Here is a 26,460-nt window from a genome sequence, read left to right on the forward strand (position 1 = left end):
AATCCCATCTGTGTGACCGTTTTGCCTGATCATTTTGCTTCCTCTTTTTACCCCCCCCTTTTTTCCCCCGAAACTGCCCACATGCGCATGCGTTGGAGGGGAGAGGAGACCCCTGGGGAAAAAACGTACCGCTTTAAGCCTTTTAAAAAAAAACAACTCAGTTGGGCTGACCACAAATGAGAAATAATTTTACACACCTATGTGTGCATGTGTCCGCAAAAGGAATGGAAGTGAAAAGGGATGGAAGTGAAAAGTGAGAGGAATGAAGAATGAAAGGCGTGAAATGCGAAAGACGTGAAAAGCGAAAGACGTGAAGAATGCTTCCCCTTTTTACTGCATGCGCAGTTGGGGAGTAGCGCCTGGGTACACTTGTCCCAACTGCGTGGGTGGGGGGAAAAGGACAGCCGCGAAAAGGCAGTCGCGAGAGTAAAACCCGCGGGAAAGACAACCGCGGACGCAACAACTGCGTGAAGGACAACGCCAAATATGCTGCGGCATGCATTTAAAATTCCCCCCTTGGTGATAAAACGTGGAAAGTGTTAACAAAGCGCTTTATCTCTTCACAGCCGTGAAGGGGTAATTTTTTTTTTTTTTTTTTTTTTTTTTCTTCCTTTTGGCATCCTTTTTGGTGTTTTTTTTTTTTTTCCATTTTTTTTCGCATTTTCGCCATCCCGCGCTTGTGCGCAGATTTAGCCGTGTCTGCCCTTTCGCGGAGAGGAACGAAAAGCGCGTCCGTGCGAAACCGAAATTTGAAATATGCCGAGCGCGTTCGTAGACTTGCGCAAACGATTGGCACACCGCTCACTTGTGCCACCATTCGGATTTTTTTTTTTAACTCGCGAAAAAAGCTATTTGAAACAGTTGGCGTGTTGCGCAACTTTTATTTTTTTTGGACGCGGGGCGTCTGTTGCGAGTGTATAGCGAGTGTGTAGCGGCTCTGCACCTCGCCTGTAGCGCTGCTCCAGCGCACCTCCATCCCGTCTGCACCTCGCCTGTAGCGCTGCTCCAGCGCACCTCCATCCCGTCTGCACCTCTTCCCCAGCAAACGGATGGGGCGCGCGCGCAAGGGGAAGAAGGCGGCGCCGCCGCTGTCGAAGAACACGCTGCGGGCGCTGCACATAATTATGGCCATCGGCTTCATCAGCGCCGTGCCGCAAATCCTAACCACGGTGATGACCACCTGGAGGGAAGCAGAACCAATCGAATACAAATACATGTTCAGAGGCAGCGAGCACTCCCTGTACGTGGACTACACCTACTACGGCTTGTATAAAGTGATATACGATGACAAGCATGTGGAGACGTGGACGCAGAGGGTGCAAAATATGCGAAGCAAAGGAAGTGAAGGAATTCAAGTGGGCCGGAACAGCGAATCTGCTGGGAGTCTGTCTCTCTGGACTTCCGCATGTCAGGAGGCTTGTCGAGACGCCATTATCAGACGTATAGAAGCCTACGAAAGAGTCTCCTTCATTTCGTTAATACTCCTGTGTGGCATCGTTTTGTCTTGTACCATTATCATTCTGTGCATCGGGTGGAACATCCTATTCTCCAAGAGTATTCTCATTTCGATGGCTTGCTTCATGTTGTCTTTTATTATTAACGGGGGGATAGGGACCTACTGGTATTACGAAACAGACCTTTCTTGGAACCTAGTCACTAAGGCTCAACAGTACCCTTTCCCCAAATGCTCCTACTGCTTCTACATCTTTATGATCACCACAGGGGTATACGCCTTATGTTTTTTTTTCCTTCTTATGCTGGACCTTTATAATAAAAACTCACAGAAGAAGTCCCACTTGGATCAAATGACTCTACAGAATAGGAACGCCATGAATGCCAAGAATTTATACCAACCGCTTTTCGATGGGCAAGCCAATATGATGATGTCTCGCAGTGCTAGCTATACGAATCTTATGCCTTACGGGAAAGGTGCCGGGATGGGTGGTGCCCCCATGGGAGCTGGAGTGATGGGGGGAGGACCCCCCGTTCCCAACTTTTTACAATTTAATAAAACGAACTTAAATCAATACGGAGGGATTAATCATAATGGGTTCCCTGGGTTCAGAAATATGCCTCCTGGGATGGGCATGCCCATGCCCCCTGGAATGTCCCCTGCGGGGATTCCCCCCGGGGTTCCTCCAGGGATGGGCCCCGGAATGACCTCAGGAATGACCCCAGAGATGGGCCCAGGAATGACCCCAGAGATGGGCCCCGGAATAACCCCAGGGATGGGATCACCCATGCAGCATAATTTGAACCCCAACTTTTTCCCGCAAATGCCAAGGCAGTACTCCTACTCCGGCTCGCCATCCTTCCAACAGGGCCTCCCCAACTTCAACACCTTTCAGGGCCAGAACATGCCCCAGATGTCCTCCGGGATGTTTTTCCCGCGCCAGTATTCCGGCATCGACTACGAGAACATCAACAACCCCTTCAGTGTGAAGAAGCCCTTCAAGTTCTGAGCGGTTGGCGGGGCGGTGGCAGACCGGTTGGCGGGGCGGTGGCGGACCGCTTGGCAGACCGCTTGGCAGACCGCTTGGCAGACCGCTTGGAGTAGGGAAGCCCCCACGCGGGGAGAAGCACGAATGTCGCTACCACAACAGACGGGTGAGACGGGTGAGGTGCGCATCGACATATACACATGCATAGATATTGTACGCCAGCCTACGTAACTGCGCTGGGATACACACCCTCTGTGTGCCTTTTTTTTTTTTTTTTCTCCCCCTCTGTGTTAATAATTCGACTAAGTAAAAAAAAAAAGGAAAAATTAAAAAAAAAAAATTGTAAAAATGAAATGGGGCAGAATCGGCTGTTCGTAGGGTGGAGGGAAAGAAGTGTTGGACGTTTCTTCCTTCCTGGAGTGCCCACAGACCGGCATTCGCTTCTTTTTTTTTTAATTATTCACATGGTTTACAAGGGGGGCCTAAATGGACGGGCGGGATGAACACGCTCTCTACATGCGGGCGCACTGAGTATGCCAACTGCGCGTGGACGATCATATGTTAACAAATTTATGAGTCATTTTTTTTTTTTTTTTTTGTACTTCTCCCAAAAGTGGAAAAGGCGAGTCCTCCTCACCATTTGCGCACAGCCACATATGGGTTAGCGCCGTGTAGGGGGGGGGAGGATTTTTTTGCAAAACGTGGGAAGCCAGTTCGTTCATCTGGCTATTTGTATACCATCGCATAGGTGCGTATACAATACAATGGCATGTTTGGGATTTTTTTTTTTTTTTTTTTTTGAAGGGAACAAACAACGAAAGGTTTTTCCCCGCGGATCATTTGAACCTTTGAGAGCACATCAGCGAGAGGTTCTTTTTTTTTTTTTTCAGGGCGATTTTGCTTATTCGGCCCAGGGGATGATAGTAAAGGGCGCCCTGGTGGGGAGAAGCCAAACCGGGGAGTATAACCAATCGTACGCCCGTACCGTGGTATCCCCGCGCAGCTACCCCCCAACGCAAAGAGTATAAGCGGCGGTGGGGGAGTACCAAACATTGTTATTACTGGCAACTCCACAAATGGGCGACCGCCCAAGCGGCCATGGAAAGCCTCAGCAAAATTAACCTCATACATAAGGTGAATGAGGAGCTCTGCAAAAGTCTGGGGGTGGAGGATGACAACTTGGCAGAGTATTTAATCTACTTGTGTAAAAAGGCAAAATCGTTGGAAGCGTTTTGCAAAGACGTGTTTGAAAATGGAGGAGAAATTGAGCAGTCTGTGTTGAAGTACCTGTACGATATTATTAAGCCCTCTGGGGGGGAGTCGGGGGAAAAGGCATCCGGGGGGAAGGAAGCCAAGAGAGATGGTGCCGAGGAGGAAGAAGAAGATGGTGTGGACAAGGAGCACCGGATGGAGATTAAAATGATTGAGAAGAAGAACGAGAAGATGAAGAGGTTCCAGTGCCTGAGCATCAAGAACGACGAGCAGTTGACTCGGCTGTCCGAGGGGAGCGCCGCGGAGGGGGGGAGCGACACCGCCACGGGCGGGGGGCGCCACCGGGAAAGAGGCCGCCCGCGAGATAGGAGCCGCCATCGGGATAGGAGCCACCACCGGGATAGAAGCCGCAGCCGGGATAGAAGCCGCAGCCGGGAAAGAGGCCGCCACCGGGATAGAAGCCGCCAGCGAGATAGAAGCCACAGCCGGGATGGAAGCCGCCGCAACCGGGACGGGAAGCACCACCGGGAGGAGAGCCGCCAACTTGAGGGGGAGCGCAAAAGGAGGCGGCGCGAGGGGGCGGAGGCGCGCGAGCTGCGCGTGAACAACATCTTCAGCGGAACGGTGAGCAAAGTTATGGACTTTGGAATCTTCGTCTCGTTTAGAAGCGAGCCGGGGGGGTACAAGGAAGGCCTCGTGCACTGCACAGATATTTTGCCTAACAGGAAGAGAGTAGCCAACATGAGGGAACAATTCCAGAGGGGGATGAAGGTGAAGGTGAAGGTGAAGGCCCTGTTTGGGGAAAAAATAAGTTTGAACATGGCAGAGGTGGATCAGAAGACGGGGAAGAATCTGGTGAGCGACGATGAGGGGAGCGGCGATGGGGAAAGCGGCAACGGAGAAAGCCGCCACGGAGTGAAGCCGAGGGATAAAAACATCGCGTCCATATTCGACGACCTGCATGAGGACTACAAAGAGCTGAAGAGGCACAACTCAGACGTTTTTAAGGAGGACCCCAAGGACACCATCAAATACGAAAGCGTTATAAAAATGCAAAGCGATTATTCCAAGTGGGAAATCCAGCAACTCATAAAAAGCGGCCTAGTCTACGATGAGCAATTAAAAAGGGAATATTTAAATTTGCGAAACGATGAGAAGATAGAAGACGAAGAAGAAATAATTGAAATTGAGGTGAATGAAAGGGAGCCGGCCTTTTTAAAAGGACAAACGACCAAAGCAGGGGCGAAGTTATCCCCCATACAAGTTATTGTTAATGCGGAGGGGTCACTAGCTAGAGCCATAACTACCACTTCTGCTTTGGCTAAGGAGAGAAAGGAACAAAAGCAAAATGAACAGAATGCCATTTATGATAGCATCCCAAAAGATATCAGCAGACCATGGGAAGATCCAAAACCAGAATTAGGGGAAAGAACCATTGCAGAGGCATTAAAAAATATTGGGAAAAATTTTGACCTTCCAGAATGGAGGAAAAATTACCTACACAATAACATCTCCATTGGGGTTAAAAACCCTATGCCTGTAAATGAGCAGCGAGCTAAGCTACCCATTTACAATTTAAAAAAAGATTTGATGAAGGCCATTGCGAAAAATAATGTACTTATAGTCATTGGAGAAACGGGAAGTGGAAAGACGACTCAAATTCCGCAGTACTTACATGAAGCCAATTACACAGATAAGGGCATCGTTGGATGTACGCAGCCGAGGAGAGTGGCTGCGATGTCTATTGCCAAACGGGTGAGCGAAGAATTTGGGTGCATCTTAGGTCAGGAGGTTGGCTACTCCATCCGTTTTGATGACTGCACTTCGAACGACACCATCATAAAGTACCTCACCGATGGTATGCTCCTGCGGGAGACCCTCAGCGATACGATGCTCTCCAAGTACTCCTTCATCATAGTAAGTGTCTCCCGGGGGGGAGCGGCCGCAATTTGAGCGACCGCAATGTGAGCGACGGCAATTTGAGTGAGCCGCGCCTATGCCGTACACAACACACCCTATGGAGAGATTCAAAATTGTGAAATTCTCTCCCACGTTTCACTGCCCCCCCCCTGCAGCTTGATGAAGCCCACGAGCGGACCATCTCGACGGATATCCTCTTCTGCCTTTTGAAGGTAATTCCCCTTTGCCTTCTTCCCCGCCGTTCCCCTACGTTATTTTCCACCTTCACCGCCGCTACGGCAAAGCGACCCCCCTGCGCGATGAGCCTGCTAATGACAACGCTTCATATAAATTAAAAAAGCGTTGACAGGTATAGGGCTTACAAAAAAGAAAAAAAAAAAAAACATCCCCCGTCCCACCGCATGTTTAAGGAGACCATTCAAACGGTTTGCACGACGGACGGGGGAACATCTAACTCGTAAAGAAGTCGTCGCACAGTGGGGTGTGCGTGTACGTGGGTGCATTCTTATGTGCGCAGTGCTACTGCTTAAGCGCTCACACACCCCTACTGCTTAAGCGCTCACACACCCCTATGCTTAAGCGCAGGACGTGGTCAAGAGGCGGCCCGACTTCAAGCTGATCGTGACGTCCGCCACGCTGGACGCGGAGAAGTTCTCCACCTACTTCTTCAACTCGCCCATTTTCACCATCCCGGGGAAGATCTTTCCAGTCGAGGTACCACCAGTGCGCGAGTGCGCGGCGGGTCTGCCTGCAAGGGGGGCGACCGCCCGTGTGTGGTTGCATATCCCTCACGTTGCCGCTTATCCCCCCTTGTTTGACCGCTTCTCCCTCACGTTGCCGCTTATCCCCTGGCAGATTCTCCACTCGAAGGAACCCGAGAGCGACTACGTGGAGGCGTGCCTGATCACCGTGCTGAACATCCACCTGAACGAGCACCCGGGGGACATCCTGGTGTTCCTGACGGGCCAAGACGAAATCAACACGGCGTGCGAAATCCTGCACGAGCGCATGAAGAAGCTGGAGAGCATGTCCCCCCCCCCGCTGATCATCCTGCCGATCTATTCGTCCCTCCCCTCAGAAATGCAGAGCGTCATATTTGACCCAGCCCCACAGGGTTGCCGAAAGTGCATCCTCGCGACGAACATAGCGGAAGCCAGTTTAACTATTGATGGTATTTTCTTCGTAATTGACCCGGGATTTTGCAAAATTAGGAAATATGACTCGAAGAGGGACATGGACTCGTTAGTAGTCGCTCCAATTTCGAAGGCGAATGCTAAGCAGAGAGCCGGTCGAGCGGGCAGAACGGGGCCAGGCAAATGTTACCGCCTGTACACAGAAGATGCGTATAAAAACGAAATGGCAGAAACGAGTATCCCCGAAATACAGAGGATAAATCTGGGCAGCACAGTACTTCTCCTAAAGGCATTAGGGGTGAATGACTTCCTTCATTTTGATTTTATGGATTCTCCCTCGGTGGATACACTCATCCATTCGCTGGAAAATCTCTACTACCTGGGGGCCCTGGATGACAATGGGTACTTAACAAAACTGGGAAAAAAAATGTCCAACTTTCCAATGGAGCCGAACTTATCAAAAATATTATTAACGTCTATCAATTTCAATTGTGCAGATGATGTAGTGACCATAGTTAGTATGCTGAGTGTGCAAAATATATTTTATAGGCCTCAAAATAAGGCCCTCCTAGCAGATAAAAAAAAAAATAAATTCCTTATGCCTCAGGGGGATCTAATTACATATCTTAACATCTATAACAGATGGAGAGAGAATAACTACTCCAATTATTGGTGCCATGAGAATTTCATCCATTCTAGGGCTTTGAAACGGTCCCAGGATGTGCGTAAACAAATTCTCTCCATTTTTGAGAGGTATAATTATGAGGTACAAAAGAATCGGAGCAGAAGTGACTCCGCCAAATATGTTAGCATATGCAAGAGCATCTGCTCTGGGTATTTCAATCACGTCTGTAAGAGGGATGCTCAGCAAGGGTACACCACACTTCTGACCAACCAGCAAGTTTTTATTCACCCGTCCTCTACCCTCTTTAATAAGAACCCCCTCTTCGTTGTGTACCACGAACTGGTGCTCACCAATAAGGAGTACATTCGAGACTGCACCATCATTCAACCCCAGTGGCTGATTCAGCTGGCCCCCAACTTGTTCATCCCTGCCGACGAGAAGAAGATCTCCAAAATTAAGCTGCGCGAGAAGATCGAGCCCCTCCACAACTACTACGAGGAGCCCAACGCGTGGCGCCTCTCCCGGCGAAAGGGGTAGCAAGGCGGCTAGAGCGGCAGTTGAAGCGGCGTCTAGCGCGGCAGCTGAAGCGGCTGCTAACGCTTCGGTTACCGCTGCCCGCCGGGTTGGGGATTTTTTTTTTCTGTCCTTTTTCGTCCCCACGTTCTTCACACCGTCTGTGTGTATCTCTGCTTAGCCCTCACGTCGTATGCGTTTCTCCCTACTTAACATTCACGCCTTCCGTGCTTCTCCCTTTTTTGCCCTCGCCGCGCCGACCGGTGTTCGTCCCTCCCACCAACTATCTTCAAACGAGGGTCTGCTTACGTTACGGATTCTACACCCCGCGGGGTGAAGAGATTCACCCAGGGAAAGCGGTTCAGGGGAAAGCGGTTCAGGGGAAAGCGGTTCAAGGGAAGGCGGTTCAAGGGAAGGCGGTTCAAGGGAAGGCGGATCAAGGGAAGGCGGTTCAAGGGAAGGCGGTTCAAGGGAAGGCGGTTCAAGGGAAAGCGCTTCAAAGAAACCGCTTAGACGGCAGCTCAAAATGCCCACCCTGCGAGTGACCGCACTACTACCGTATCGCCGCCTACCCACAGGGGTGACTAAAAAATGAAGAAGCAAACGCCAAGGGAAGAGACCCTTCCCACCTGTGGGGCCACCTCCTAATAATTTGACTTCAAATCCCTTATGGACTCGGGCAACTCTCCCACCACCTGCAAGGCGTAAAAGCCCGGGGCGTATTTGCTCAGGTCGTTGTACTGAGCCATCCAAGATTTGGTCGGGGTGGTGATCGCCATGAATCCGTTGAAGTTCTCGGTTGTGCAGTCGTGGATGCGGTGCCGGTCTCCGGCCATCTGCAGGAATTTGCAGTTGCTACAGCCGTTTTGGTAGAACTGAGGGGGGGAAAAGAAGCGGTGGTGTGGCAAAGCGGTGAAGGTGGCAAAGCGGTGAAGATGGTAAAGCGGTGAAGATGGCAAAGCGGTGAAGGCGACAAAGCGGTGAAGGTGGCAAAGCGGTGAAGATGGCAAAGCGGTGAAGATTTGACCGGGTCATAACGCATCCGCAGCATCCGCCGCATCAAGCCGCTTCGCCGCTTGACCGCTTCGCCGCTTGACCGCTTCGCCGCTTGACCGCGGGGCTCACCTCCGCCTCCGTGCGAAGCAAACGGCAGGACAGGCACGCGCGCATCTTCAACACCTTGTCCTCCTGCAGGGTGTTCCTGGACTTCTTCGACGAGTCCCTGCAGAGGTGGTAAGGGCAGACGCAAAAAGTGTTAAACCGTTCGCAGACCAGTGTTGGGAGAGCAGTTTAGCAGATATTTCTTCCCTCTCGCGTGTGAGGCAGCGTAATCCCTGTGGTGACCATCTAATTAGGGTAGCGAAGTCATCATCACTGCTGCTGCAGCGCATCGTCACCGCTTCCACCGCGAAGTGCAGCTGCCTCCCTCATGCTGGGTCTCCTCACTTGTGCTCCGAGAAGGGCTCATCGATTTTCTCTTTATCTGACTTTTTCCGTCCTAAATGGGGAGAAGCAAAATGGACATTTCGTAATTTACCCCTTCGATGCGTGTGGGTCGGGTGGCATTACACGGACGAGGTGGCCATCCGGACGATCAGCCCACATTTTGGGAAGCCAAACCTTTGGGGGTCGCCATCTTTAACTTCTATCCTATGGTGACTAAAGTGCAGGATAACAGAGGAGGGGAAAAAAAAAAAAAAAAAATACCCTATATCGTATGCCCTCGAAACGCTTTCTCCATGTCGGCACTTTGCTCATTCAATTCATCAATTGGGGTTACAATTCCTTTTTTTATTTTCTTCCTCCACGTTGCGCGATTTTCCACTCAAATGAGATTTAAAGGGGAAAAAAAATCTACTCACGGGGGGAACGAGCACAGCATTTTATCTTCACTTCTGTATGGCGATACGACGGTGAAAAAAAAAAAAAAAAAAAAAAAAAATGCATATAATACATGTAATACATATATACCTCCTATGGGTCCTTTGTTGCAACTGGTTGGGGAATTTTCCTGCCCCGAATGGTGCGCTCTCCTTTTGCTTTGGGTGCTTGGCGAGGTGGCTACAATGGGCGAGGGGGAAGGGACAAGTGAACGGTACAGTTGGCAAGCCATACGAGGCCACAAAATTAGGCGAGCCTTCCCCGCTTCATCGCAAAGGAATTCTTCGCTGGTGCGCACGTGGCGGAGTTCCCCACAACACAAAAAGGAAAAAAAAAAAAAAAGGCAACACGTGTGAATGGGCTCCCCATTCTGTTCGCGTAGAAAATCTCCTCATCTGAACCGTGTAGGCGAACGGCTATCACATTTTTGAAAGTAGGCAGTCGGACAGGTTACGGCGGTCCCTTCAACTGCCGCAAGTGCATAGGGGGGACATCCTAATGGGGAGGGTCACTCTGCGAAAGCGGCCGTCACCTTTCGCGCTTTTTACGTAAGAGAATCGTAGCGCCGTTTTGCGGCATTTTGTGCCAGTTTGACGCCTGCTATTCCCAAGCGAAGGGGAAATGCCAAAGGGGCGCACATCGCAGTGGCTGCGCACACGCGGTATAGACACCCCCCACGTTAGCGGCATTCCTTGAGACCTTTCCCTGGGAGCCCTCCATAATGCAAAATAAAAATGGTACCTTTGTGCATGTCGATGGCTAGCCCATATGGGCAGTGTAAAACAAATGGGGGGAAATAAAAGAAAAAAGTAACCCCAACTCCCGCGCTGTGCACACCGCAGGGTTAAAAATGCGTTCCCATTAAGTTCAGTTCATGTGGCGCTTCAAAAAAAAGAAAAAAGCGACCTCGCTCGTTACGCAGACGTAGTGTACGTGGTCGCAAAAAAAAAAAAAAAAAAAAAAAAAAAAAGAAAAAAGAAAAAAGCTAGCCAACTTGCTCATATGTCACCGCGCGGATGGCCAACTCGTACATATGTCACCTTACAGATGGCCAACTTGCCCATATGTCACCTCGCTGCAGGTCGGGCGCATCGCCGGTGCACCGTCATAAGCGCTTACGCTTGCCGGAGGGCTCGTCCCCGCCCCGCAGCTCGCTACTGAAGTCCGCGTTGTGCTGCATCATCAGCCTCTGCAGGTGCATCTCGCGCGACACGATGGTCTGGTTGTAGTAGAGCTTCCCGAACAGGAGCTTCTTGCTGGTGCACCCCTGTAGGGACTTGCGGATGTCGGAGATGAACTTGCCGATCGATTCGTCTGCGCTGAGGCGGTCTCTCCCATGTCCGCTGCCTCCCCCGTCCTCTCCCCCCTCATCCTCCGAAACGTTGTCGCATTTCTCCGTGTAGTTCAGCAGGGCAGAGACGTTGGGGGGCTTGAGGATTTTGAGGAAGGAGCAGAAGGTGTACACGGCGATGATGAACTTGAGGTAGTACTCCTGCAGCATCTGCGTGTAAAGCGGCGGGGCGGTCCCCGACGTGGCCGCGGGTGTAGCCGCTGACGTAGCCGCTGACGTAGCCGCTGACGCAACCGCTGACGTAGCCGCTGAAGTAGCCAACTCCGCGATGCCGTCCACCTTGACGTTCACGAAGAGGATGAACAAGTTGTACAAATCCACCGTCTTGTTGCACCGCTCGTAAATCCTGTAGACGTTAATCAAATCCTCCAGAGTGGCCACATTGTCGTAATAGGGGTTCAGATACACCTTGCCGTCTCCCACTATGTTGGTGCTCATATCTGAGTTTGCCATATTCTCGGGGAAGGAGCAGCAGGAGCAGATGAGGCTGCCCGTCTTGTACGGATTTGTATAGCAGAGGGTCTGTAGGATCTCCGTCTTTATATCCCTAGTCATAAGGTCTGTAAACTCTTTGTCCGGCTTGTGCATCACCATTTCGTAGGCCAGGGGGTGGCAATACAGGGGAGGTAGCAGCAGCATGTTCAGGTAGTCATGCAAAAAGAGATTTAACGAGTTGGAGATATCTTCTACATTTACTCTCCTCTCCGTTTCGTCGTTGGGCCCCTTCCTCAAGCTGCTGTTCTGGATGGTCAGGTACCTCTTGTACGCCTTCTTCTTCTCGGGCACGGCCTTCTTCTGCCGGTGCCCCACCACGGGCGAGTGGTTCCCCCCCTCGGCAAGGTCAGCAGTAGTAGCAGCAGCGGTACTGCCGCTTACCGTGCCGCTTACCGTGCCGCTTACCATGCCGCTTACCATGCCGCTTACCGTGCCGCTTACCATGCCGCTTACCGTGCCGCTTACCGTGCCGCTTACCGTGCCGCTTACCATGCCGCTTACCAGGCTAACCCTCTGCTGACTCAACATCGTCCGCACCATTTCGATCAAGTCGTCCAGCTTAAAAAGCAGCGAGTAGTACACAGAAAAGGAGAAGGAGTACCCGCCGGAGGAGCACTTGGCAAAATCGTCATTCGTGAAGAGCCCCCTCTCCTTCTCCTTCTCCTTCTCCCTCAGCAGAAATAGGTAGTCCTCCAAGTTGTACACAAGGGCGTATACCCTCGTGTAGTAATTCTTAAACTCCTGCAGCATGGCTAGTAGCACCTCCTGGTTTTTGAAGCAGTACGGAGTGACAATATCGATGAGGAACCCCACACACTGTTTCACATCATTCTCGACGACTTTGTAGATGTCCTCAATGTGGAGGATGCTCTTATTATCCTTCCACTTTGCCTTCTCGAAATTTATGAAGAGTCTCCTAAAATAGTCCACTCGCTTCAAAGAATTTGCGTATTCATTTTTACACTTAATAATGGTTGCGATTAAGTTGATGGCTATGTTAAAGGCGTACTTCCTTTCTATAAGCTGAAGCACTGCTCTAGGCAAGGCCAACTCGCACAGGTGCTTGTTAAGCTCCTGTACGCTGTCCACATCGTGAAGGTTGCTGACGCTCTTCTCCTCCGTGCTGTCCAGCAGCGCGTCTATTTCGCTCTTCAAACTGCCTTTTGCCTTCTCGTTTTGGTATGAGTAGACCAGGTCCTTGAAGGGGTGGTCGAACCACCAGTTGATGGTGCTCGCCTTGAACTGCCACGCGAGCAGGCGCCTGTCGGGGCGACTGTCTAGACGTCCGTTCGGGCCCTTTTTCCCTTTCCCTATAGGCTGATCACTCGGGCCGCTCCCCCCCGCAGCGTCGTCGTTCTCCCACTTGGTTTGCCTCTCCCCTGCATGGTGGTTACTATGAGAGGGGGCTGCCACGTCTTCGTCTGCTACCGCGACCGCGACCGCCGCCGTGTCGGCCCCCCCCTGGGTGCATTCCCCAGACGCTTCACCCGTCACACTCTTCCTCTTACGGTTAGCCCTCCTCCTCAGCGAGAAGCTTTCCACCTCGGCGTCCGAGTTCGTCGGCGTGTGCACGATGGAGTCCTTCCCATGCAGGGTGAAATAATTCGGCACGAGGACGGAGGAGTACTTGCGCTTGAGGAATGACAAATGGGAGTAGTAGATGTTGGCCGAGTAGCAGAGGCAGATGATCTTCCTGTGGAGGGCCCGCATGTCAAATTTGGCGTAGTCGCTGAAGGACTTCTGGTTCGACCGCACGAAGGTGTACGGGGAGTACTCCGTGGGGGGGTCACCTCCAATGTCGCTTCTAATACCGCCTCCCATGCCGCTCCCAATTCCGCCCCCCATGCCGCCCCCCAAGTAGTACCCAATCGGGAGGGACAAAAACGAAAACACATTGCTGTCGTAAAACTCCTTCGTCAGGACGTACAGGATGTGCACCAAGTGGCTAATCGACTGGTTGTTCTTATGCAGCAGCAGCTTGATCGCGTGCATGGTTCGAAAGTTCAGGATGAATGGCAAGGTGTCTCCAAACAGCAGGTCGTCGCACACCCTCTCGCAAATCACCCTATTGTTAAGAATATCGACGGTCTTAATGTGCAGCTTACTCTGTGTATCTGGGGTTGTAATTCTACTGAAGAAGAAGGAAGGAGTGGACACCCCCAGGATGACACTCAGGCACAGCTTGTTCTCTACCCGTAAATTTATTAAAACGTTCAAAACGCCATTCAGCACGTTTATGTTGAAATACTCGCAGTCGTGGATGAGGATGATCACTCGGATTTTTTTCCTCCCATCTTCGAAGTATTCATTTTGCTTACTATACAGTGCCATCTCTGCATGAGTTTGTAAAAAATGGTCGTTTTGGTCCCTCATTTGGCTGTAAATATCAGAGATATCCATCGATCTAGCTGTACCCTTCTCAATGGCCTTCCCTCCTTCTCTCTTCTTCTCAATTTCGCTCATCTGGCGATACAACTCGATCAGCTTGTCTATGCTCACCATGTTTTTACTAACTTTGAAATAATTGGAGTGCCCCTCCCCATTGGGGATAAAGGGGCAAGATGAAATGTCCCTCTTCTGTCCATTTCGGGCACTCCCCTCCGAATCGTTACTGCCCATCCTTCTCGGACTCACCCGAACCTCCCCAGGGTAATCCTCTCCATTTGCTCCCCTCTTCCTTCGGTACTTTGCCAAAAACGCCCTCGTCTTGTACTCCCTATACAGCTGACTGTATATGTTGTAAATAGCCGCGTTCACATTATTTGACGTGCTGGAATTGAGAGAGCACAAATACACGTCGTTCTCGTCGTGCCAGTCCAGCTGGTTCGGAGTAACCTCGTCGAGGCTTCCATTTAGCCGCCTCTTCTTTTCCCTACTTGGGCCGCCTTCCCACGAGCGGTCCCCCTGTGCGTCGTTCGGTTGGTCATTCGGTTGATCATTCGGTTGATCATTCGGGTGCTCCTCCTGCTGCCCCCGCTGCTGCCCCTGCCGCTCGTTCTGCCGCTCGTTCTGCCCCCCCTCCGAGGGGGGAGTCTTCCCCCCTGCGCTGCTCGCGTCAGAGTCGCCCCATGCGTCCTCTCCCCCCCTGAGAGACCTCAACTTCAACATGTTCAACTGTGTGTGGGGAACGCCTGGAGCGGAGGCGGAGGCAGGGTCGCTCCCCCCGCTAAATCCTCCGCTAAATCCTCCGCTAAATCCTCCGCTGAATTTTCCGCTAAATCCTCCGCTGAATCCTCCGCTGAATCCACCGCTAAATCCACCGCGCCTCCCCCCCTTGTTGTAATTCCACTTCTTCAACTCGTACGACAGCGCGTCGATGATTATCTCGTGGTCCGCCACGTTCGTCCCCGCCGTCATCAAAATCAGGGGCAGGTACTCATGGTTCGAAACTGAGTAGGCGTAAATCTCCTCAAACACATTGCTCAAATTTTTGGAGATCTGGCTGTCTATTTCTTTTTGTATTTTATCTATGATAGATGACCAAGTAAGGCGAAACGCTTTGTTCCTCAGCAAGAAGCTATTTATTTCGCTCTCGTTCAGCAAGTTGATGTCCTTTTTCCCCGATTCTTCCCCCTTCCTACTTTTGTAATTACCTAATAGGGGCAATACCACTGGGTTGTATTTATTAAAAATGTTTTTTCTCCTATCATTGAGGGTGCCTTTTGTCTTTTTTTTGCTGCTGCTTTCTAGGTACTCTTTGTTGGCTGATTTCAGGATGAACCCTCTTCCCTTGTACACCGTGTTTCTTCGTTCATTATTCATTTTACGTCTCCACTGTGCAATTCGGGGATGGGAATAGTTTCCTGTACATGTGCTCAGAATCGATTCGCCACGTTCGCTTCGTCCCTCCTTCAGCGCTGCTACTCGAGAAATGGGAAGGCGTCTAAAAGGGTGACCTATCGGCAGTTCCCCCAAATGTTGGCAGTTCCCCAATTTTGGAAGTATATCAACCGGGGCAGTTGCAAAGTGGTGCGAGAGGGGAAAAAAAATTCCTGCGTGTTGAGGAGTAGCTCTCTGCCGCGGCGAACGCAAAAATGGGTGCCTAATTTGCTACTCCCCTTCGTATAGACACACACCGATGGGCGCTAAACACGTGGAGCAATTAACAGATGAAGTGCCTCTAACGGCAGTCGAACGCCACCCCCTCCTCTATCGCTTAATCGACTCGCTTTCACACACACGTGAACAATGCTAATCTGAAACAATTGGTGATGTCTTTCTCGTAGTGGCCAGACGAGGTTTTCCTTCACATGCATGCGAATCGGCGAAGGTGCGTCCAGGCGAATGCACTAACGTGTGATTTAGCAACCCCACGTAATTGCATACATGGAATTATCTCCCTTACGAATGTGTAGGCTCTGCTTTTATCACTCAAAATTGCAAACGGAAAAATTTACGAGCGTGGAAGGAGGGCTTCACATCCAAAGACGCACACACGTACACACACATATAGCACAGCGCAGCGTAACTCGTGTCAAAATGGTAAAAAAAAAAAAATTACAAAATGGAGGGTGTGTTTTTTCTCCACGCTGAGACGCGATGTTAAAAAATTTCACACACACGTACGCAATATTGCAAAAAAAAAAAAAAAAAAAAAAAACACCTTGCTGTCTCGCACTAGCGCAAGGGATTCGCTTTTTACGTCCCTATGCATTGCCCTCAACTTGTCTTAATTCAAAAAAGAAGCCGCCATAAAACAGCAAAGTAAAATAAAGCCTTAAGAAGTCTCTCTTTTTGTGTTATTTATTTTTTTTTTTTTTTCGTATCTATATTTTTAAAAGACACAAATTTTTACGACGTGTGCGCGGCGGAGAATAATCCCAAGCGGACGCGCGCATTTTTGTGCTTTAATTTGTTATGCTTTTATTTTTTTTATTTTTTTTATTTTTACGTTGTTTTTCTCTTTTTGGATTTTTCGTTTTCTCTTTTTTGTTTGTTTCGTTTTTCTCTTTTTTTCTCGGCTTTACTTCACAACACTGCAAGTGTAAACACAACACGACGGTGCGACTGCTGTAGGCACACGCTACATGCAAAATGGGCCTGTGCGAACACAGGGACAAATTTTTAAGTCATATATATGAATAACAAAAAAAGGAAAAAAAAATAGAGCGGTAAAAAAAAAAAAAAAAAAAAAAAGTACGTATGCACACAGTTACATATGAGCAATCCCTTTGCTCTTTTAAAATGCTTCGTGAATGGAGCATCTGTGCCTCGAACGTGCCAAATGGGGGACGCGTTCACGAAAACTCGCAAATGCATCGCGCAAACTCGCAAATGCATTGCACAAACTCAGGAGTACGTCCAAGCGGACACAGTTCTAACACGAACATCAAAAAATTCCTTAAAAAGGAAAAAACAAAAAACGGAAAGCATACACAAAAACAAGTAGTAACAAATGGCAACAAACGGTAACAAACAAAAGCAAACGCAACAAACGTAGCAAACGGAACAAACGGAACAAACGCGGGGTTTACAAACTCCAGTGTCGACGAAAACAAAATTGTTCAAACGAGTGTGCCGCAAGAAATGCAGGCGCAAACAAACGCGTACTGAAACAAACGTGCAGACGGAAAAAAATAGAAAAAAACGAGGAAAGCACGGACAAACAAACACAAACACTACAAACACAGACAAACGCTACAAACGCTACAAACGCTACAAACACAGACAAATACAGACAAATACAGACAAACACTTAAAAAAAACAAAAAAGGACAAATATAGACAAACACAGACAAACACAGACAAACACAGACAAACAAAGACAAACACTACAAACAAAGACAAACACTACAAACACTACAAATACAAACAAACACAACAAACACTACAAACCCAAAGAAGTACTTTTAAAAAAGCCTAAGGAGACTCACTTCAAAAGTAAAAAACAAATGCTTAAAAAAATACACACAAAAAAAGCTTAAAACAAACAAACAAACAAACAAACAAACACATGACAAACGGGGAAAATACATTAACAAATAAAAAAAAAAAAAAAAAAAAAAAATACATGAGCATGAACATGTAAGGTAAAAAAAAAAAATTTTAAAAAAGCTAGAACAAACAAAAAACGCCTTAACGTGCAAGGTAAGAAAAAACAAAAAAAAACAAAAAAAACAAATTTTAAAAAGCTAGAACAAACAAAAGAATACAAAACAAAAAACACACAAACGTATAGTCATCATAAACGAAAAATGTTTATTACAACTATAGCACAAATGAAAAAAAGGGAAAAACAAACACAATACAATACAAATACAAATTGCTTAAAGACAGAACAAAATTTCACACAAAAAATAAAAATGTTACAAAAAAAAAAATATACAAACGTATATTTCATGCGTTTATTTATGTGTACAAATGCACTTTTGCAAAAAAACGAAAAGGGTTGCAGGTTTCCGTACATTTTAGGTCAACAAATCGGAAAAAACAAAAAAGAAAAGCAAAAATGGTTAAAAGGGGCAAAAAAGGGAAAAAAAGGCAAAAAATGGCGAAAAAATAGAACAAAACAGAACAGAACAAATGCGTACCGACAAAAATGCGTATTTTTAATTTGGCAAGTTGTCCAATCGTTTTCGTGATCGGGGCGGGGAGGCTTTCATTTTTTTTTTTTTTTCCTTTTTTGCAATTCGCATAAGTAGCGCTTAATAAACCCTCCTTGTAAAATGCAAAATGCAGACGCAAACAAACAAACGCAAATGAAAATGCCAAATGATGCTTTTTCGAGTTTGTCCTTCCCTAGCAACCTTCCTTTCAGTATCACCTGTTCTGCTTGACTTTACACCTCCACACTTTCAACTGCCAACATTTTGACGCCTTCCATGATTAGCTTCTTTACTGCACTTAACAAAAAGGGCAATGGGAGGCACGCCATAAAAACATTACGCTTACGTCTGGGCGGTCATTTCGGGGAAAATATTCGCCGGACTGAAAAGGGCACACAATAAATATGTACACAAAAAAGGGTGGGTATTTAAAACTACTGCACCAATCACAGAGTAAGGCGCGTACATACGTATGCACATGTACATACGCACACATATTGCGTACGCGCACACTGACTTGCTAAATTGCACTCCCTGAAAAGTGGGACCTGCCCCACAGGGTGAGGGCTTCCGCGTTTTCCCCCATTCTCAGCCAGTTCGAAATGAAAAAGAATTATTTTTAACATTTTTTGGAGTGAAAAGAGGGGAAACTCCCCCCCTTCAAAGCGTTCATATGGAGTACCCATCGAACGTTACAAATAGTTTTCCTAAACACGTAGCAGTATTAGCGTGTTTGTCATGTTAACCACGTTAGGCGTATTTTTTAAAGGGCAGTAAAGAGGTAATTCCGAGCCGGTCCACGGGGATGTACACCTGGCCGTATGCACACACATATATGTATACATATTTACGCACTCGTAACCCTTCGCGCTTCCCCATACCCAATAACCAGTAACACATTTTCACACACACACACACACACATATATATATATATATATATATATACGCGCAAAAAAGGCCTTGCTCGGAAAATGCCAAACGTTACAAAGCTGCTATTTGCTGAAAGGGCATTCCATTTTATCGCTTTTCGCACGGGCCACCATTCTCGATTATTCAAGCGTATTAGGGCAAATTGAAAGACAAAAAAGTTTTTGCAACAAATGTTTTCATATTCAGCACGAGCATGCTTAAAAAGTTGCTGCTGGGTATGTCCCCATTTGGCAAATTGCCGAAAGATATAACATATATTTTTAAAAAAAGTTAAAGCGGAAATAATGGAAATGAACGCAAAATTGTCCAGCCAAGGAGCTCGTCAGTAATCCCTCTTTAATTTGCGCTTAACTTGGGGGCATAACCTGTTCACCCGATTTGTTAAAGGGTTAAACATATCCTTGCGGTGTGTAAAAGGGGAAACAGGCAAATTAGGGGTGGGGTGAATTTTGGCCGATTAAAAAGGTGGGCACGGGAACGATGCCAAGAGGAGGCAAGCAGTCCATGTTATTAGCTTACAAATGTATATCAATTTTGGCAATCTGTTCAATCTTTTCCGTAACAACCAAAAAAGGTGTGCAACTCCATTCGTCGCAAAAATGTATATTTTGCACAAACGTGCGGATGAATCACCGCCGGGGTGATAAATGCCACACACGTATCTCGCGAACTCGGGGCCATTTTGTCGCGTTCGCGAAGTGGTCATCTTCCTCCACTTTGCACGTACGTTTCTGGGGCGAGGCCTTCGTTAGGGTGCTTTAAAGAAGCGGCTCATAGGGTGGCCTCACAAAATGGCCGCATAGCGGACCGCATAAAAGGGGAGCCTACATATAGGCCAAAAACTTACGACGCACTTGTATGTCCCCATTTTGGGAATTTTTTTTTTGGCTAGCCAATATGTTCAGGTAAAAAAAAAACATATGAACAAAAAAAAAAAAAAAAAAAAAAATATCCACATATGTAAAGCTAACCAGTGAGGAGAATTTTCCCAACCTTGTAACACTGAGAGGCGGTCAACCTTCTCGACGGTGCTATGCACAAGTGAACCAAACTGCTGACCGTGGGGGAGATTCCAAAAAAGGGTTGCTCTTCGACATTTTAAATGGCTCACCCATTGAGGCACGGCTGCACAGCAGGCAGGTTCACGCTGGTATGCCCATGCTGCTAATAATACACGGAAGGGAACCACGCGTCATGTCGCCCCCCCCATGTGAATGGCTGAGGAATTGATCCCATGAGGGGTTGTTCTGTGGCATATGATACTCCTGATGAACGGGGCGTCCCTCGCTCGACCATCGCTGCGACTGCACAGGTTGAAGGAGGTGGGAAAGGGAGAACCGCCCAGCGGGTGCTGCGTTAGAGCAGTGTGTGTTACTTCCCCTCAGTGGGTGTAGCTTCCCCTAGTGGGAGTAGCTCCCCCTCCGTGGGTGTAGCTTCCACTCCGTGGGTGCCGCTTCATCCCCCCGGTAGAAGAACGGCAGGATGGGGCTGCTCCGCCCCAGGGAAAGAGTAATCGTGAACGCCATCCGGCGGGAGAGCCGGATAAAGTACAAGGCAAAGCGCATGCACAAGCGCTTTCGGTCGTGGGCGCAACAGAGAGTGAGGGAGTACTGGCTGCCCATGAATGTATGCCTAACCAGTCAAGCCAGTCTGATGGACGGGCAGTACATTTCCGCGTGTGTGCAAAAAGCAGCAACGTTAAGAAAGCATGACTACGAACTGTGGAAAGGATACACGGAGAGAATCTTAACAATTCGTGAGACATTAACACCGCAGCAAGTTGGCTACATATTTTATGGAATGGGAAAAAGTCGATTTTTAAATCCTCCATTTTATGAACAAATGTTAACGTGTGTGCAAAAAAAATTAAGCGCTTTTTACAGTCACCCATTAATGTGCATAGCATGGTCATTAAACAGAGTACTAATTAGAGAAGAAGAATTCCTCAGCCATTTCTGCAAAACTGTTGTGGAAAAGTTCGACGATATGCGAGTAAAAGATTTAATAAAAATAAACAACGCAATTGCAAAATTGGGCATTCAAAATAAAAATTATAAAAAATTTATGAACAGTCATATGGTTAACAAACTGGAAACAATTTTTGCTCAAGATTTTCGCAACGTAATTAACGATGTTACTTTGGTTAACCTTTACGATGATGAAGTGAAGAAATACATTTTAACCCGCTTCAGCAACATGTTCATTTGTGCCAGACCGCAACATTATAAAAGTGCCTACAAATCGGCAGTAGCTGTGAGGGTGCTATTTCCCCATGTGTGGAATGCCCTTTCCAATAAGGTAAAAAGTTTTTATGTCAGACTCAGTATGAGAAGGATCCCAGAGACTACGAGGAAGCCATCCGAATTTCAATGGGAAGTTTCTAACTGTCTAGCTAAATTGGGCATAAGCCATAGGAACACCTTCCTCTGGGGAAGTTACTACATAGACATTGGAGAGATGAATGAAAAACGAAACTGCTGGTTTGTTGATGGGCCTGCTTGCTTTTATACCTCCACAAATCAGTACATAGAAAGCGTAAAGCTGCAACATAGGATTCTTTACAATTTGGGGTGGAACATCAGGAGGATTGTCTGGCTCGATTGGTTGCAACTTGGTGATGACTGGGAGGGGAAAGTGCAGTTTGTCAAGGCCCAGAGGGAGAAGGACCCCCTGGGCGAAACCCTAACCCATGTGCCTCCCATCTCGGCAGATGAAATTAAACATAAGCTGAGCCAACTGAAAGAGTATAAAATTCGGAAGGAGCAGCAGAAGGTGGACAGCCAGGAAAGGATACGCCTCACTCTGTGAGGCAGCGCCATGTGAACCGCGCTCACATGGAGATTAACTCATAACTGTGTTGGCGAATGGGAAAGGTCCCTCCCCCGCGGAAACCATTCCCCACCGTTTTTTTTTTTTTTTTTTTTTTGTGTTTTATTTAACCTGGAGCGAGTCCCGTGAGGTTACCTATCCCACGTGAGAATGCCATCGAGGTAGATCCCCCATTTGGCGGTGGTCTTCCTTCGGCGTGTTGCGATTTTTTCCCTTCGCGTTCGGCGCGCCGCCCACCATCAGGGGGGTGCCTAAATGGGTGGATTTCCAGCTTCCCCCCTGTGTAATTTCTCCCTTGTGTAATTTCTCCCTTGTGTAATTTCCCCCGTAATTAACGCCGCGCGGGAGAGGCATTTTTTCGCAAAAAAAAAAAAAAAAAAAAAAGTCCACATAACCGGACATAAGGGACAACAATAAATTTCTCTCCTTTGAATAACCCCTTGGCAAATTGCTTCCTTTTTTTTTTACTTCCATTTAAGACACATTTTGGGGATCAAAAATTTTATGCGCGTCTGGTGGTTAAACGCGCGAGGGTTGCTCGCTGCTTGGGGGGTTGTTCTACATGCAAATTCGCAGGGGAGAAAAATGCGCTGCAGGCAGTGGACATCGGCAGGCGCGCAGCGCAAAATGCAGTTGCAAGCCCCGCATTGGGCGGAAACAATGAAAAGGCCCCCTCGCACATATGGCATAAAATATAAAAGCATAAGCAGACTTACATCTTACACATATACGTTCACACAAATGGTGCCATTTTACACGACGGCTTTGTTATCACTGGAGACAGTTGGCACACACGCTCAGCGCATGCCGCAGAGATGCTACCCCCACGTCAATGGGCATGGAACACTGCAAGTGGTTTTTCTTTCCCCAAGTGAATGACCAAAAGAGGAAAAAAAAAACATGACCATCACGTTAGTGCTACGTTGCTGTTCTTCGCTGTCACATGACTGCTGCGAGATTGCCTCGTAAATGCCGCTCAACTCCGCGTAACTCCGCCTGACTGAGCGCAATCAACGGCGGCGCTCCTCAGGCTCGAAACAAAAGGAGGATGAAGACACACCGCCTGCTCCAATATGTTGCGGTTTTGTATTTCGTACTGACGTGTCTCAACCGAGTAAGGAGCGTGGGATAAGAGTGAGGTGGAGGGGAAGTGCCCCTTAAATGTAAACCGCTTCTGGGTTGCAGCTTTTGCCACTTTCTCCCGCGTTACATGGGTTACAGAGTACCTCTTCCTTGGAGGCACAATCACGCGGCGCCCGGAAAGCCCGCTCGAATGTGTATACGTATAAATATATACATATGCGTTTTCTTTTTTTTTTTTTTTTCCTTCCCGCAGAGCCACGTGCGGGGCGCCCAGAACAACCGAGACGGCCTGGCCGGCCTGGACGACAACGCCCTGGTGGCCTTCCTCCTGCTTGTGCAGCTGGAGGTCCCGCATTTCCTGGAGCCCCTTTCGAAAAAGGAAAAATATGAAAAAGTGATTGATGGAGCTATATACCTTTTCACCAAAGAGGTGGCCAGAGAAGGGCGGGCGGAGGAACAGAGGGGGTACACTCTCCAGGATGTCCGTCACGTCATCACGGGGGTAAGTCTTACGCAGAGTGGCTAATCGGTTTCGCCGACTCTCCCCAGGGGTGCTCAAGGGAGAGAAGCGGAGAAAATCGGACGATAGAGCAGTTAAGCGAAGCGCGGCGCTTTCCATAACTGTTCAATAAAAATTGTGCCACCATTTGAGGAGGCCTTTTTTTTTGTTTTTTCCTGCCCCACATAGATCGGCACGTGTGTCTCTTGTCCGAATGGAGAATTGTGGGCATTTCACTTCTTCTTTTTTCCCTCCCCCCCAGCTGAACACCCTCCTGAATGACATAAAAAGCGGAAACGAAAGATACTTCACCTGGATGGACTTAATCGCCAATGAATGTTGGAGGGAGGCAGATGGTTGCAGAGCGCTGAGCACGCGGAGCTGCGCACTGTCTGTGCTGAATGCCCTCCCGAGGAAGACTCTACCAGTAACTTGCCGCAGCTGCGTTATGTACGCCTTAAACTACGCCCTGCACTCGAAGCTTTTATTTGCCAACCTGCTACAAGTGCAAAACTGCAATGAAGAGAGGAACCTCAAATTGATAGGCCTCAGCAAGGACGTCGGGTTGGTGAGAGAGTATCGAATCTACCTGAACAGCTTGGAAGCCATTTCTGCCGCAAAAAATGTCAGAAGCCAAGTCCTCATTTTGCACATAAAAAATGGAAGCAAACTGGTGGACATGTTAAAGACAGATGGACACGAAAGATTCACACAGGTGATGAGCGACGCCTTGCTGGAGGTGATTAAGAAAAGCATAGGCACTTACACGAAGCATTTAAAGCATGACAGCTCTTTTAGCCAAAATGGAGAAACAGAAATAAAGTTGGATGGGGCAAATTTAATCTCCCTTACGATAAATGGCTATTTGTACTTGGACCAGACAAGCGGCGAAATTTTGCGCCTCAAAGATTTTGGCCTCTTCTTTGCGGAAGATTCTTTGGAGCAGTTCGTTTCGATGCTAACCGGGGGGAACTTGTTTCTGCAGGTGGAGATGGGGACCCCGGGGGGGGGAGAGGTACCACAAAATGGTGACCCACCCCTGGTTGGCGATCCGCCCCAGAATGGTGACCCACCTCAGGCTGGCGATCCGCCCCAAAATAGTGACCCCTTCCCCATTGGGAACCTGCTCACCCTGATCGAGTTCGAGCTGGCCCTCAACTCCTACTTGCACTTGGGGGCGAACTACTTCTCCAAGGCAGAGCTGCTGATGAAGAGGGTCTTTTACGCGGAGGGTCACAACGCGAACGGGGTGTTCAGCTACGGGGCGAACAGAAATGACAGGTCGGACAGGTCGGGCAGATTGGAGGGACTTATGGTGGACAACTTGCTGGCCAGCGCGAAGGGCGCGAAGCTGCGCAGAGCCCAGCAAAGCGGTCACTTGAGAGGTGCCACACGGAAGAACCTCTTCAGCGGCGCGCCCCTAAACGAGCACAGAAAACGAATCGAAGAATTCAAACGGACGCAGCTGGAGCTGATGGACGACCAAACCATCTTCTTCATCATGCTGGTGAAAAGTCTCCCCGAAAATAAATACACCCAGATGAAGAGCGTCATCGTGGATCTGCTCACCAAGCCAGTCTACTCAAAATCGCTAAAAGGATTTTCCTATAATGATGGCAAAAAGGTTAACAAGGAACTAATCGAAGTCCTGGGGGAGTCCTACAACGACCCAGTAAATAACCTCAAAAGGAGGACGAAGCATTTTGGCTCCAGAATTAACAAAAGGGAAATCCAGGCCATCGAAAAGTTAATACAACAGGGATATAAACTAACCCAAATAGCTTTTCACAATTATAGCTCCATACCGCTAAACAGTAGAAAGAGCATCTACTCAGCCGTTAAGATGTTCTCCCTCTTTGAGCATAGGGTACATTACCTGACTGGATGGGATGCACACATTTTATTTTCCAAGAGGATATACCCTGAAGATATGGTGGAGAAAAATTACAACGTGTACTCCTATGCACAAAGTGGGGGCAACTACTGGTTCATTATATGCTGCACGGTCATTCCCCTCTTGGTGATTATTTTGTCATTCCTTCTGTACAAGTACTTGTTTCACGATAAGCTCAAGTTCTCCTTCCTCTTCAGAAATAGGAAGAACAAAAAACGCAGTAATGGCTCGTCGGGCGGCGCGCACAAGTACTATAGGCACCTCTCTGGGGGCGTGAACTTGTCCAGCGCTCGCCGACAGCACGCGGACCGGGCGGAGCTCCAGCACTTGCTGCGCAGGAGGAATCGCAGGGCGGAGATGAAGGAAAAGCAGCGAGGAAAATATCGCGCAAAAGGGGGTGAAAAAAACGGCGAAAAGAATCGCGAAAAACAAGGCAAAAAAAATAGTTCAAGTAGTAGCGCAAAAACGGACGCAAAGGTGGACAGGACCGGCAGGGCGCACAGACCAACCGGCTCTGCCCACGGCAACGAGGCCGATGGTCGCAACAAATTGGCCGAAGCGACGCACCCGGGAACAACGAAGAAGCGGGAAACCAAGAGCAGTGACTTCTTCATGGAGGAAATCCAGCCCAACTATGATTTCGAGTAGACCGTGCAAAGCCTTGCGGGGAAGAGGGTACCCAACCTGTTTTATAGTTCCACACAGCTAGCTAAAATGGGAAAAGCGTTCCATTTCGCCTGACCGTTCAGTATTTCTAGGAAAAAAAAAAAAAAAAAAAAAAAAAAAAACCATCCAACTAGCCATTTCAACCAATTTGCTTTAATTTTACCTGGCCGGTGCATGCTGCGCGAACGCAACGTTGCTTTAAAAAAATAAGCAGCCCAATGCTGCAATGATTGCGGGTGTTTTCGCAAAACAGACGGCGCGTACCATTGTGCGCACAGAAAAGGCAACTGTGGTACGCGCCTCATAGCGTAGAGGCAGACATAAAATAACCTTTTCACCTTTATGTTTTTTTTTTCGTTTATCCGTTGGTCAGCTGCGCTCGAGGAGAAAATCGTTTAACTCGCTTAACGCGCCTAACGCACTTACTCACTTAACACGATT

The 26,460-nt window shown here is 48.4% G+C and overlaps 6 protein-coding genes across 6 annotated transcripts, besides 14 other annotated features; 4 read left to right on the forward strand and 2 right to left on the reverse strand.

Annotated features, from left to right (window-relative positions):
• The first annotated feature begins 1,028 nt into the window (after positions 1 to 1,028).
• Positions 1,029 to 1,075: a microsatellite.
• Positions 1,050 to 2,462, forward strand: PVX_111215 (hypothetical protein, conserved; the record flags this gene model as incomplete). Its single annotated transcript, XM_001608418.1, has 1 exon — positions 1,050 to 2,462. The coding sequence occupies one exon, from the start codon at positions 1,050 to 1,052 to the stop codon at positions 2,460 to 2,462; it is 1,413 nt and encodes a 470-aa protein (XP_001608468.1).
• Positions 2,342 to 2,490: a microsatellite.
• A 122-nt stretch (positions 2,491 to 2,612) lies between these two features.
• Positions 2,613 to 2,644: a microsatellite.
• Positions 2,645 to 2,880: 236 nt separating this feature from the next.
• Positions 2,881 to 2,923: a microsatellite.
• A 405-nt stretch (positions 2,924 to 3,328) lies between these two features.
• Positions 3,329 to 7,868, forward strand: PVX_111220 (RNA helicase, putative; the record flags this gene model as incomplete). Its single annotated transcript, XM_001608419.1, has 4 exons — positions 3,329 to 5,570; positions 5,729 to 5,785; positions 6,159 to 6,287; positions 6,429 to 7,868. The coding sequence occupies exons 1-4, from the start codon at positions 3,540 to 3,542 to the stop codon at positions 7,866 to 7,868; spliced, it is 3,657 nt and encodes a 1,218-aa protein (XP_001608469.1). The 5' UTR covers positions 3,329 to 3,539.
• Positions 4,140 to 4,166: a microsatellite.
• Positions 5,425 to 5,461: a microsatellite.
• Positions 5,859 to 5,885: a microsatellite.
• Positions 6,628 to 6,651: a microsatellite.
• A 404-nt stretch (positions 7,869 to 8,272) lies between the features above and the next one.
• PVX_111225 (transcription factor, putative) lies at positions 8,273 to 9,756 on the reverse strand. The gene is made up of 4 exons (XM_001608420.1): positions 9,465 to 9,756; positions 9,291 to 9,342; positions 8,970 to 9,066; positions 8,273 to 8,719 (listed from the first exon to the last, which is right to left on the reverse strand). The coding sequence occupies exons 1-4, from the start codon at positions 9,478 to 9,480 to the stop codon at positions 8,489 to 8,491; spliced, it is 396 nt and encodes a 131-aa protein (XP_001608470.1). The 5' UTR covers positions 9,481 to 9,756; the 3' UTR covers positions 8,273 to 8,488.
• A 643-nt stretch (positions 9,757 to 10,399) lies between these two features.
• Positions 10,400 to 10,422: a microsatellite.
• Positions 10,423 to 10,609: 187 nt separating this feature from the next.
• Positions 10,610 to 10,647: a microsatellite.
• A 183-nt stretch (positions 10,648 to 10,830) lies between these two features.
• On the reverse strand, positions 10,831 to 15,952 carry PVX_111230 (hypothetical protein, conserved; the record flags this gene model as incomplete). Its single annotated transcript, XM_001608421.1, has 1 exon — positions 10,831 to 15,952. Exon 1 carries the CDS (start codon positions 15,331 to 15,333, stop codon positions 10,831 to 10,833), a length of 4,503 nt encoding a protein of 1,500 aa, XP_001608471.1. The 5' UTR covers positions 15,334 to 15,952.
• Positions 11,263 to 11,283: a microsatellite.
• Positions 13,085 to 13,104: a microsatellite.
• A 4,578-nt stretch (positions 15,953 to 20,530) lies between the features above and the next one.
• Positions 20,531 to 21,856, forward strand: PVX_111235 (Secretory protein, putative; the record flags this gene model as incomplete). Its single annotated transcript, XM_001608422.1, has 1 exon — positions 20,531 to 21,856. One exon carries the CDS (start codon positions 20,531 to 20,533, stop codon positions 21,854 to 21,856), a length of 1,326 nt encoding a protein of 441 aa, XP_001608472.1.
• Positions 21,857 to 22,131: 275 nt separating this feature from the next.
• Positions 22,132 to 22,158: a microsatellite.
• A 1,617-nt stretch (positions 22,159 to 23,775) lies between these two features.
• PVX_111240 (hypothetical protein, conserved) lies at positions 23,776 to 26,001 on the forward strand (the record flags this gene model as incomplete). Its single annotated transcript, XM_001608423.1, has 1 exon — positions 23,776 to 26,001. One exon carries the CDS (start codon positions 23,776 to 23,778, stop codon positions 25,999 to 26,001), a length of 2,226 nt encoding a protein of 741 aa, XP_001608473.1.
• Positions 25,742 to 25,894: a microsatellite.
• Positions 26,002 to 26,460: the final 459 nt, after the last annotated feature.

This window comes from Plasmodium vivax, chromosome 6, assembly GCF_000002415.2.
Source record: "Plasmodium vivax chromosome 6, whole genome shotgun sequence".
Lineage (NCBI taxonomy): Eukaryota > Apicomplexa > Aconoidasida > Haemosporida > Plasmodiidae > Plasmodium > Plasmodium vivax.

What these genes read in the sequence shown, in the direction of transcription:
- PVX_111225 (XM_001608420.1), bottom strand. An exon ending in GAGCCCTTCTCGGAGCACAA is followed by an intron (nt 9,067 to 9,290) that starts GTGAGGAGACCC and finishes CCACCTCTGCAG; the next exon opens with GGACTCGTCGAAGAAGTCCA. An exon ending in TGCTTCGCACGGAGGCGGAG is followed by an intron (nt 8,720 to 8,969) that starts GTGAGCCCCGCG and finishes TCCCCCCCTCAG; the next exon opens with TTCTACCAAAACGGCTGTAG.